Here is a 12,678-nt window from a genome sequence, read left to right on the forward strand (position 1 = left end):
GGTTTTGCAAAGGTGCAAATTTGCTCCTTTTTTTTTGCTTTGGTCCTTACTCAGCATAAGGTCCTTAATGTTTTCACCAACTGTCATGGAAGTACAAAGTGCTAAACCAAGCAGAACAGCTTTCATACACTACCATAGAAGAGCACACCGATTTTACCCCAGCCGTCCACACCTTACAGTTCCAGAAAATGATTGGATGTGCATGAAGTTGGTGTTAGGGAGGGAATGTCGCCAATAAAGGGACAAATAAAATAGATATTTAGCACAAAACATAAGTATTTCTGGAACAAATGGCAGGTATGGTTCTTTTTAAATACTATTGATTCAGAAAAATGTAACTCAGGATGACAGATACAATGAGTATAAAACAGTATGATTGTGTGAATATACCCCTTCCTCTAAAACAAGCCTGATTAATCTGTGCGGGAAACTATTTAATCTGATGTGTTACCTTATTTTTAGCATGTACTATATAAGTGAAAATAGCACTGGAATGTTACCATTTTATTCTTAACACCAAGATTTGCAAAGTGTTAAATTACATATACACAAATATGTATGCATATACATTCAGGAAGACATCGATTAGACTAGAAAGCAAATTAGGTTCTTTTTCTTTTAAATGTATCGCCAGCAGCACAATTGTAAGTAAAATATAATCTTTTCGTATACTATACAAAAATAACGCATGTGAATTATGAAACATAAATCATGCAGAATTGTGCAACAGGGGAGATCATACAGATAGGCAAGCATGACATATCTCATAAACAATTGTGTGCGTAAACATATCAACCTAGTTAAAATTACATTGAAGTGTTTTTTTTCCCCCAAGCTTAAATGACTGTAACATGAAGTAATTTTCCTTTTAATGCAAACCATTGGTAATATGAATTATTAATTACAACAAAAGTAAACAGAAAGGAGACAGGATTCTGACAGATTAAAATTAAACTCTGATTTCTTGGTTGACTAATTTAAGAAAAACACCAAAATGTGTAGAGTAAATAATCAGCCATCTCTGAGAGTATTTCTCTTCAGAGTCTTCTTACAATGTACATGGATATTTAAGAAAGCATTCATAAAATACATATGATTTTAAAATGAAATCTGTTAATACTAAAAATGTCATCAAAATAATCAGTGTTTCTTTAACATAATAATAAAATATTGTGTAATTAGGTGTATACATAGATATGAGATGGTAAAATAATATGAAGTGCTTATATAATTACAGTACCAGACCGATTAAATTTTCTTCTTTCAAGTAATAATTCATACATTCCCAAATATATAGTTACTACAATACATAGGTACAGTAATTACAAAAATAGGAAATAACTGAAAGAATGCATTTTTTAATTTTGGAATATCATAGGATTCATTTGTACTTATATATTATAAATAAATTACCTTTGCATTAAAATCTGTTGAAGGACAGTGATTCTGTCTGCTGTTTGCAGAGATTGATAACTCCAAAGAATACTTTCTGCACAATGAATATGGCATATTTCTTCAGCTTTTAGCTGGGTACTGAACATCCATAGGATAGAATGTAAAAATGATCCCAGGTAAATTGGTATTTATATTTTACACACAAACACGCAGACATAAAGCAGGAAAAATACCTATATGATAATAATACCAGCCAAAGTATTACCTTATTTAGTGTTACAATCCCAATCGTTTTGCATCATCTAAGTACTGTTACATCTGTATCCCGTTTTCTGTAATGCTTATGTGAAGTCTAGGGCATGTGTTCACTGGCAAAATGAGCACTAATGGAAATTTTATTTAGTACCCAGTGATAATCATGATGATGTATGGTCAGTGCCTGAGGCATAGTGCGATCAGTGAGGTCCCTTAAAAAACAGGGATAGCAGGGATTGCTGTGTTTATGACTTTCCTGGTGGTAGACAAGTTGTACATGGGTTTAAGGCTGTAGTCACATCTACAGCTGCACCGCTCTGAGTTTACAGGGGGAGTTGTCTGGTCATTAGTTCATTTGCCAGTCACACTTACTCTCTCCTCCCACTCCCTGTGACAGCTCTGGTGTAAATACTACATGACAGCGTCCGACTCTTGCACTTTTCTTTGGCATATGAGTCGAGAGGAAACTGCTGGGACTTTTCCATCTATTTCATTGCATGCAGAAGAATATCAAATGATAGGAGTCTTTAGACAGTTCACTATGTCCAGAGATTTGGCATGAAGTGAAAAGAAATTTTCTTTTTCTGTGTTAATCTACATTGGCTGCAGGGCATCTATCCACAAGAAAGGACGTAGCGTATCACATATCTCATCGATTGTTCCATAACTACCCAGCTCTGAAAGTAATGTTATAGGAGAAACCTTTAACATAAATACCCCCAGCACTACCCCCACCTCTTTTTAAGCTGACTTTGCGTCTTCCGTGACCATCAGGAAGAAGAAGACAGATGTGTGCTAACTTCTGTTTTTTTCATGTACTTTTTCACAATTCATAGAGTTTCTGGACTGTGATATAAAGAAAGCTTCTGTTCTATGTAGACTGTGCGACAGCACCCATTGAACAACCCTAGATCTGGCTGGGTGCCTGTTCTGTTAGCTCACAAGGGACCACTGCCTAAGAACAGGCTGCAACCACCACAACTTACTGCTTGTGAAGTGACATTTATATTTCGTGCTACTTGGATCTGTACTATAGCTACACTTTTTTTTTTTCTTTTAAACATTTTCTTTGTGGTTTTTGGTTCTATAGGAGGGTGCAGAAACTTGAGAGGACAAGGTTGGGTTCAGAGTTTCTTCACATGCTCCCCCCTCTCCACCACCCCTGCAGTTTTGAGATCAGACAGTCACTTCCTGAGCTTCTGATCTCTCACTTGACATTTTTTTTTCTTTTTTTTCAGAAAAGATTAACGATAACCAGTTTTAGAAGAAAAGTTAGTGCACAGTCTTGTGAGCTGCTGGTCAGAGTTTGAGAGACACTAGACCTGTAGTACGGACCCAGTGGCTGGCACATTTTAACCCCTATTGTTGTAATGCGTATTCCCGTAGACCCCAGCACCAGCCGGCGCTTTACTCCTCCATCCACTTCCTTCTCCTGCGGAAAAATGGGAGACAGCAACGGAGCCATCAGGTCCTCTGGAGCAGGGAGGACAAGGACGGAGATACGAACAGTGGTGGATGTCCTAGCAGATCACGCAGGAGAACTAGTCCGGACTGACAGTCCCAACTTCTTATGCTCCGTCTTACCTTCACATTGGAGATGCAACAAGACCCTACCAGTAGCATTCAAGGTAAATGTGAGAGATTAAGTAAAGGATTGATAGTTACACTGTTTAAGGAGTCATATACAAATGTGTAGTTACAGTCACTGTAATAACTATATAATTATCTATTGACAAGTATATATGTCAGTATTTGTAATGACCTCGTTACTATAGGGTACAAAGTACTGTAAATTGTAATAAGCAGTGTGTGCCCATAGTGAAGAAAGACATATATTACACTTTACACACTCACAATTCTGCAATGTGAATAAAACATAGTGTAATACCATTCTAGATACAATATATCCTGTGGATTTATTGCAATGTCTTCCGCACACTTGTAGCATCACAGTTGTGCACATTTGATTACTTTTCTAGATACTATTTGTACTGTACAACACCAGTTGATGTTATACTTTGTATCATGTTAAAATGTACTTTGCTAAACACAAAATACTGTTTTAGAAGCAGTAGAAAGTCTACAAGTAAAAAAGCAGAAAAGGCTGCTGTAAGATGAAATTGCAATATTTGTCTTTCTGGGCTATATTGTAAATAGTGCTTAACTAAACGTATGCATAAGGCATGGTTACACAGTATGGTTTGGTATAATCGGTACACCACTTCAGAGACTGGTAACTTAACCTCATTGTCACTCCTTCTTTCCTTTTGAAGATTATCAAGTGTAATAATCAGAAAAAAGAACTTACTTTAACCATACATTCTGCAAAAAGTTTTTTTTTTACCTCTATAAAGTAGTTGTTGTTTCAATACTTCTAGTTCTACCTACAGGTCTCTTATCCCACATTTATTTTAGACTATTTAAATGAGAAACAATTTCATCCCAAATATTAATGTATGTTTAATTCTAATATTCTACTGCTTAATTGTTATTGGTTTTATTTTGGCATTTTAAATGCAAATAAATTACTTGTTGGTGTGTAGAACTTTTAAAACATATAATTTGGACAGCTGACACACAGTATTACAGAAAGATTGCAATAATATATTAACTACATACAAATATGTTTAAGAAATATTTCTTTTAGAAACATTGAAGGAAAACAAGCAGTGTTTGCTAACAGGAGAATCTGACTTTAAAATTGTAACATATCTGAAATACAGAGTACATAAAGCAAGGTTTAATGTGAGATGTTGTATCTGATTATGGGAAATCAGTGGGCTGGTATTTGGTGCGTTCTAAAACATGATATATCTGTGGTCAGAAGTACTAGAACAGAAATAACACACATCTAAGGAGATACTTTGTTGGGTAAAAAATACAGTAACCAAACATAGGTAGTGATAAATGAGCAAGTTTGAGGTCAGGCATTTGCAAAGTACTTAGGAATATTTTTTATAAAGCTTCTACTCAATTAAATAAAATTGAACTGTAAAGTTGGACTCCACCAACAACTATCTAATTCAATTTTCACCATACTTGTCAATGGAGTGACTATTAAGTTATAAAATGGAAAGTGTGCAAATAGTGGATAATATTCTCAGTGGAAAATGTGCAACATGAGAAAATACAAAACTTATATTTTCTAATATATTAACATTCCTAATGAAACAATTAAAATGTCAAACATTTTAGTTTATCAGAGGTTTAAATAATATTGCAAAATCAACTCAATTAACATCTCAGATGATTAGAGAGAGACAAAGATTAACAGTAAAGGGAAATCTAGTTTCTATATAACATTTTGGTATTTGTAACACTTGACAGATGCTGTACTTATTATGTACTAGTGTAAATTTATTAATGATTACAGAAATCATCACACAGATTGCATTATTAAGTACTATTAAAAGGGATCATTATAAGAATTACTGATACACTCCAAATATACTGTTCAGTGTTTATTCTAGCAATGATTATATTCTTTATCAAATCACTCATGTGATGCTGTAGAAACACAATAAATAGAGTATAATTAATTCAAAATAGACTAGAAAATATTGATTCTTATTTTAATAAATATAAAAACGTCAGATTGACTGACTGAAAAGAATATCAATGTACTATATGTACGTGTAATATTAAGGGAAACTGTATACAGTATCTGATTGTCTTTATTATTGCAATAGATGAGTGTGCAAATGTGTATATTTTATACTTCTTTAATGTGTGCTAAATAGGAGAAATACAAGATATAGAACAAGAGAAAGATATAAATATCAGTAAATTGCGAAAGGGTTAATTTAAATGAATTCAGGACAATTACAGAGACATGGACAGAAACAAACAAATGAATTGCTACAAAGTACATTTACAAAGAGATACCAAAAAATGAAGCAATAAGAAAAAATAGAATGGGGAAAGTCTATTTATTTAACAAATGCACATATGTATAGTTCATGTGATATAGAGAGTAAGAACAAAACTGTCAGAAAAAAGAAAATGAGATGTATTCTTTTTGAGTAGACATGAAGAAAATCTGAACAAAGTGAGGACATATACAAACAATTGGACGCATGTATAAAATAGTAGAGAAATAGGGTTCCAAATTACAAAGCGTGTATATTGTAGTCATGTTATTTGGACTAAAATGTTGCTTTAAATGTGAAAAGAAGAGTACGTGAAATAGTTTTTAGACCACAATCTTAGTGTGCTTTTCACATTGTATAATGTTCTCGCAACAATTGCACAAATACAACTAATTCTAAACAATTCATCTGCGTTTAAGTGATCTATTTTTTTTGGATTATAAGACTGCCATTAAATGTAGTTTTGTTTTTTTTGTGTGACGTATATCTCTCTATGTTCTCATAAACCCTTTGCATGAAACTAAGTGTCATTTTCGAAAGGTCCCAACACTGATGTATCACAGTGCAATATCTGTATGTATGAATTATCCAGTATAGTTTTATTACTGTTTGTTCCCAATTGTAAAGCACTATGGAATTTGCTGGTGCTATATAAATAAATGTTGGTGATGTTGATGAATATGTTATTGTATGCAATCTTTTATATGGAAATCCTTAACCCAGAAAATTGCTGTTGCACTCCGACAATGTCATATACACAGACATGATCAAAGAGCATCTCCTCCAGTTTTATTTGTGCTTCAGTAGATTTTAGAAATGTTTCTTCACATAGCAAAAAACAAGCCGACCAAAAACCTTAGGCAAGAATCACCAAGGGGTAAATGGATCAAGCTGAGAGTTTTTCGGCGGGTTTGCAAAACCAATCAGATTCCAGCTATCATTTATTTAGTACATTCTACAAAATGATAGCTAGAATCTGATTGGTTGCTATAGGCAACATCTCCACTTTTCAAACCCAGCGGAAAACTCTCAGCTTGATACATTTACCCCCAAGTCCCAAGCCTTTTGGATAAACACATACCTATACCTGTTTTCAATGTCAAAGTCTAGTATGATCTATGCTAAAGTATATTCCCACTCTCTTCCATTGCACTTACGCAATACACGTCAAGCAAAGATGATCAGCTATTGCTACAGATTAGTCATTTGTATTGACCCTATTACATTTATTGAGAACATATTTAACCTGCAAGAAATACATTGAGAGTAGTTTCATTTTCAAATCTATTTTGTGTGAAAAAGAATGTTTTACAGCAATTTACAAGAAATACGTAAATTAAACATTCATGCTACTCTACCTAAATGACTAATGATAACACCTTCAATCATAGGCCAATCCTAGCTAACTATATACAGAACACTTACTCATGGCTCACATAGTTCTTCACGATAAATGTGTATTAGTACTACAGTACATGGGTACGGGTTGTAGAATCTGTATTTAAAAGAACAGTAATTTACTGCTTTTTTTATTTTCTCTTAATATGGTTAAACATATTTTCCTATCTACAGGTTCTGGCTCTGGGCGATGTCCCTGATGGGACAGTAGTAACAGTCATGGCTGGAAATGATGAGAACTATTCAGCCGAGTTGCGGAATGCTTCTGCTGTCATGAAAAATCAAGTGGCTCGATTCAATGATCTCCGCTTTGTTGGGAGAAGTGGCAGAGGTGGGTTATATTTTTCAACTTGAATATTTCCAATGATAAGTGACCTCTGGTCCCTTAAGTGTAAATGTATGTAACTATTGTCCTTGTTTTATTTCTGAAAGAACCAAACCATGACTATTTTACGCAGCCTCAGTAGCTAGGCTCTTTGCATGTGTATTCTTCATTCAGGAACCCTCCACTGCTTGATATATCACCATTGTGTCAAAGTAGGTCTAATAAGTTGGCTAATGACGTGAATGAAGTTGATATTTTGGGTGCAAGTATTTTTAATTGTCTTCTTTTAACTACAGATACTACGTATTTTGGCCTGGAAACCATTGAAAACTAATTTGCATTTCTTAACCTCTCTATATATAGTCTGCTGCACATAGCCCTGTGCCAAACAGATTTTACATATACATTGATACATGTTAGTGAGAATCTTATATTTAGCAATCACGATTATTCATAAGTTGTATTTATGTCCCCTTACGTTGTGGATAGTTTATAGGAAATCTATTGCTAGAAATAATATTGCATTGCGTACACCACCATTACATACACCAACCACACTCACGCTTAACAGATAAATGTATAACAAAACTTGTTAGGAAATAACTTGTGATGATTATTTCACTTTTATTTGGTAACCATGAAGACTGACTGGATTTTTTATCAATATTCAGATCCAATATATTATATTGCATTCACATCTGCTATGTAAACAGCTACGGAATCTGCTGGCACTATATAAATAAATGTTGATGATGATGATGATGATAGAGTGCATGATATTAATTAAAGTAGTAGATACCGGCACAATATTTTGCCAGCTGCTGGACACTAAGGGCCTCATGTAGAGTTGGACGCAGTTTCTATCCAATCCATCATCATCATCATCAACATTTATTTATATAGCGCCAGCAAATTCTGTGGCGCTTTACAATTATATTATTCAAAATAAGACACATTTTACCAGAGACTGGCAGGGCTGGGGGGGGGGGGGCATCTGCAAAAATGTTACCGCTCCACATCATCTTGCAGTGCATGTACTTAAAAAAAAGCCCAAAGGTCCAAAGAATAAACACTCAAAAATTGGTAGGGATTTTGTACACATTTCTTTAGAAATATATTAATGCATTTACACTCAATATAGAAATGAAAGTATATACTGTACATTACACTGAAATTAATAACATTACACACAACATTTAACACAGCTTATAATTCTTATTTATATCAGTGTTCACTTGGGTAAAACTATATTCCTTGCAAAGTTTTTCTTGTTAGCAAAATCTGCTGTAAAGTATAAAAATAAGTTTAGAAAATAGCTACTTTATGTTTTTTCAGCCTTCATTCGTAGTAAAGTAATCCATGGGAACAATGGGATACTAATAATTGTGATCGAATTTATAACAGTGAAATGACAAATCCTTAAGTTAACTTTCAAACTGGGGAGTCTGGACTCACAAATCTTGCTGTCAGTATGATGACACATAACATTATTTGGAAGCAATTGACCGATTGTAAAAAATACATCCATTTAGAAGAAGAGAACTGGCACTCTGCAGTTATCCTTGTGATAATCACATCCAGCATACAGTGCAGATCTCTGTGATACACGTGCCCCCGGTGCCCCCCTTTTAATCTGGCTCTGCTGCCGACAACTTCAATCCACCCTCTCCTTTCTTTCATAACTCTAGTTTGTAAAAGGAGGGGCTCTTCATAGCTCTGCCCCTCTTCATTTCTGACCGCTCAAAGAAATAGAAACATTAAAAACAAGTGTTTAAGGCTGGGTACAAATTACACTGTTCTGTTTTCAGCCAGTTATCGGGCCAATCAGACGATAAATGACTGATTGGCCCGATATCACAGTAGTGTGTACCCTGGACAAATGGCCAATCATTGTTCCAAAGCACAGATCACTGTTTGATCTGATTGGTCGTTCAGTTTTTAAATCTTGTGCAGTTATGGAATAATGTCGTTCCAACTCTGCAGTCTGTATGCACTCTGCCCCAGCAAGAAATGTTTAACCTCCTCTTACTATATATCATATACTTTTCTTAAACATTATTGGTGTTTGTTGTTGGTTGAAATACCTTAGTCTGTCAATTCTACAGTAAGGAGATTACAATAGGGCTGTAATCCTATAACAATACATAACCAGCATAGGACACAGACATTGGGGAGTTCACACTTACCACAAGTGTGGTAAGTGGAACTAACACCTCATAGACAGTGGGCAGAAAGTATGGAATGCAGTCTAACAATTTGTAGATATCCATAGTTACCAACTATCCCTAATTTTCAAAGACTGTTCAAGATTTTAAATATTTATACCTTTAACATTTTTCATTTATCTGTAAAAGTCCCTATTTTTGAACACTAACCAACTAAAAAGAACAATTTTGTTTAAGGTCTCCTTAAATTTCCTGTGCACCTAAGATTGCCAGCCATTGAAAATATCTTTTACATAGTAAGTTATACATATTTACTGATATGCAGTGTGAGATTAGCCCAATGTAATAACCGGGAAACCCTGGTGGGCCCCACTGACTGAGGGCCACTGACCTACCCTACATCACTACTACTCCTGACCTTCCCCTCTGGATGATAGCTGATCCTAATCAAATACTGATGCACACGAAATACGCAGCTACAATGAAGGGAGAGGGAGGTGGTTGAAGGAGGGACATGTTAGGTGATCATGTCCACTCCAGGGGCACATTAGTTGTGGGTCCTTATATTACCCTTTCAAAATAGTCTTTGGCTATGAACAAGACAGTGAAATATATATAGGCCCGAGTCATTAAGGAGAGCAAAACATATAAAAGGAGTAACTCTGCACCTGGGCAAAACCATGTTGCATTTGAGGGGGGGGGGTAATTTTAAAATGTGGGGACAGATTTACAGTTGGGATAGGACATGTCCTGTGCAAATTTAAATCTCAGTGTAAAAAAAAGACTGTTAAGTATTTGTGTGTTAGATGAAAAAACAGCCTGTATTTAATTTAAGTACAAAATAATAAACTAATTTGCACCCCTTGCATTGTAACATGGTTTATCCTGAAGAACATGCACTCTTTTTTTGCCTTACTTTCCTTAATGACTGAGACCCATATTTGTTTTGCCAGCTAAATGATGTCACATTGTCAGTGATAAATATGCCATTAAATAGATCTTTTTTTTTTTTGCTACTTATTAGTTTAAATTTATATATATTCATGCATTCATTAAATAGGCATGTATGGGGCCTTTACAGCACATAATTGTTGTTTATTTGATATTTCAAATAAACAACAATTGATATTTCTTTAACATTTCCGTCTTCTTGTTTCTATTCTATAAAATGCATATTGCCTTTTATTTGTTTTTTTGCTTTCAAATTCTGCACTTAACTGACTGCACATTGGCAAATGGAAAATATCTCCTTTTATGAATTAAGCTTTTATTTCTGTACTTAATTATCCTGTTAAGGGTTTTTCATGCTTCCAAAACAAATTTCCAAACCGGAATGCTTTATAATTCCAAGTCTGGTCTTTGAACTGATTCATCTTTTGTGTAGTGCTGTAATTTCAAATCTCCAAAATAAGGATTCTTTATAGCCTCAAGTCGATTCCAAAACTTTTGCACACAATTAACATCGTAGAATCCACCACTCCTACTGGGAAACTACTGAACAATATGTGGAGGTGTTCAATATAAACTTAGTGATTATTAGATTTTCATAAATAAAATTATTTTAAAAGTAAATCATGAATCTTTCCCGCTGAGCTTCACGAGACTTCTCAGGGCACGTTGTTGCCAACCGGACATAGCAGCGGCTGCACAAATAGAGTTGTATGGGGTGGTGTGGTGGTACTCTGCCAAGTACGTTGATGGGTAACAGATGTAAGTGTGCCAGCAGTTATTTATATTTTATAAATGCCTTACTAAGCAGATAGGAACTCATTTAGAGTCGGATGCAAAGTTCGTTTTAGGCGCATACAACAAAAAAACACTACCACGCATGTGCAGAAAGCACCAAATCCGCCTGCATCTTGGACTCTATTAACACTTGCGACAGCTTGCGACTCATTACGCGAAAATGGGAGGAACGCGGAATTGTGAAGGCGTGAGCATGTAAATACATCCTAGTTGCAGTGAGGCGCAGACGCAACACACGTCAAAACAGGGCTACAACTGTGCAGCAGGAATCAGGTGGCGCAAGCGTTAGCTAGCTGCAGAAACGGCTCGCAGCTCAATAGGGTATTAAGAGAGGGGCGCAACTGGATTTGCATGCCACTCGTAATACCCTACCAAGCTGCGGCACACTCCCACTCCTACACTTCTTAAACGGACTTTGTGTCCGACTCTAAAAGAGGTCCATAGTGTACTTAGGCTGAGGGTAGGTTTAAAATCCAGCCAAAATCTTATTTGGATAATGGCAGGTTTCCTTACCTGTTTCTCTTTACTCTCAGGCCGCTATATATCAAAATGCAGTGATAAGGATGCTAAAAAAAATTGCGATACCCAGCTGCTCCGGAGAAGTAATTAACTTACCACTTCTCGGGGCAAGCCTCTGTGAATATGTTCATGCATAAGACAAGTAGTGGAAATGAAAACCCAGATTTGGGCTTTCAGTTCCTCTTATAAATCTAAATTAATAAATAAACAGTACAAAATAGATCAAATATTAAGAAATAAACATTTAAAAATCTTTAAACATTGAAAAAATAATTTATTCAAAGAATAAATCAGCCTATTATAAAGCTCAGATGAGAGCAGTTTTCAATGTGAAGCCTGGGCAATCTGTATCTTCATAGCAAAAATGTTGCTATGCTATAAAAGAGATACAAGCTACACATTTAATAGTATCTGTACTTGGTTGTTTGTTGAGTAAAAGTGTTCTTAAGTTGGGGTTTTTCTTTGAAAAAAAAAATGCAAGTTTTATTATTATTATAATTATTATTATGGTAGATTTGTAATACGCCACAGTGCTCCGCAGCGCCGTACAGTAGGGAAAACGGTACATACATAAAACAGGGACATACAAGGTAGACAAAGTAAACGCAGACATGAAAATAAATTGTATGAAGGACCCTGCTCATTTGAGAGCTTACATTCTAAGTGGAAGATGATACAGCTGAAACAAGGGGAGCAAATTGTGAGAGTACATTAGTGTGAATAGTGTTATCGGTGATAAGGTAACCTCTAAAAAAGAGATGGGTTTTCAAAGAGCATTTAAAAATTTGAAGGCCGTTGGAAAGTTTGATTTAGCGTGGTACGGATTTCCATAAGTGGGGAGCAGCACAGGAGAAATCTTGTAAGCTGGAGTGGGAGGTGGGTACCAGAGACGAGACAAGGCGAAGGTCAGACGTAGATCTAAGAGGGCGGAAGGGGGAGTATTTTGATATGATATTTGATATGACTGCAGGGGTAATGTTGTTGAGGTCTTTGTAGGTAACAGTAA

General features: G+C 35.3%; 1 protein-coding gene across 4 annotated transcripts in view; it reads left to right on the forward strand.

Moving 5' to 3' along the window:
• RUNX3 (RUNX family transcription factor 3) overlaps positions 1–12,678 on the forward strand; it is a 118,597-nt gene that overhangs the window by 75,162 nt on the left and 30,757 nt on the right. For all 4 annotated transcript variants that reach the window (XM_075195354.1, XM_075195356.1, XM_075195353.1 and 1 more), the window contains 2 exons: positions 3,037–3,278; positions 7,092–7,248. In XM_075195354.1, the coding sequence (XP_075051455.1) occupies positions 3,037–3,278; positions 7,092–7,248 (399 nt within the window). The remainder of the gene's footprint in view (positions 1–3,036; positions 3,279–7,091; positions 7,249–12,678) is intronic.

Source organism: Mixophyes fleayi, chromosome 2, assembly GCF_038048845.1.
Source record: "Mixophyes fleayi isolate aMixFle1 chromosome 2, aMixFle1.hap1, whole genome shotgun sequence".
Classification (NCBI taxonomy): domain Eukaryota; kingdom Metazoa; phylum Chordata; class Amphibia; order Anura; family Limnodynastidae; genus Mixophyes; species Mixophyes fleayi.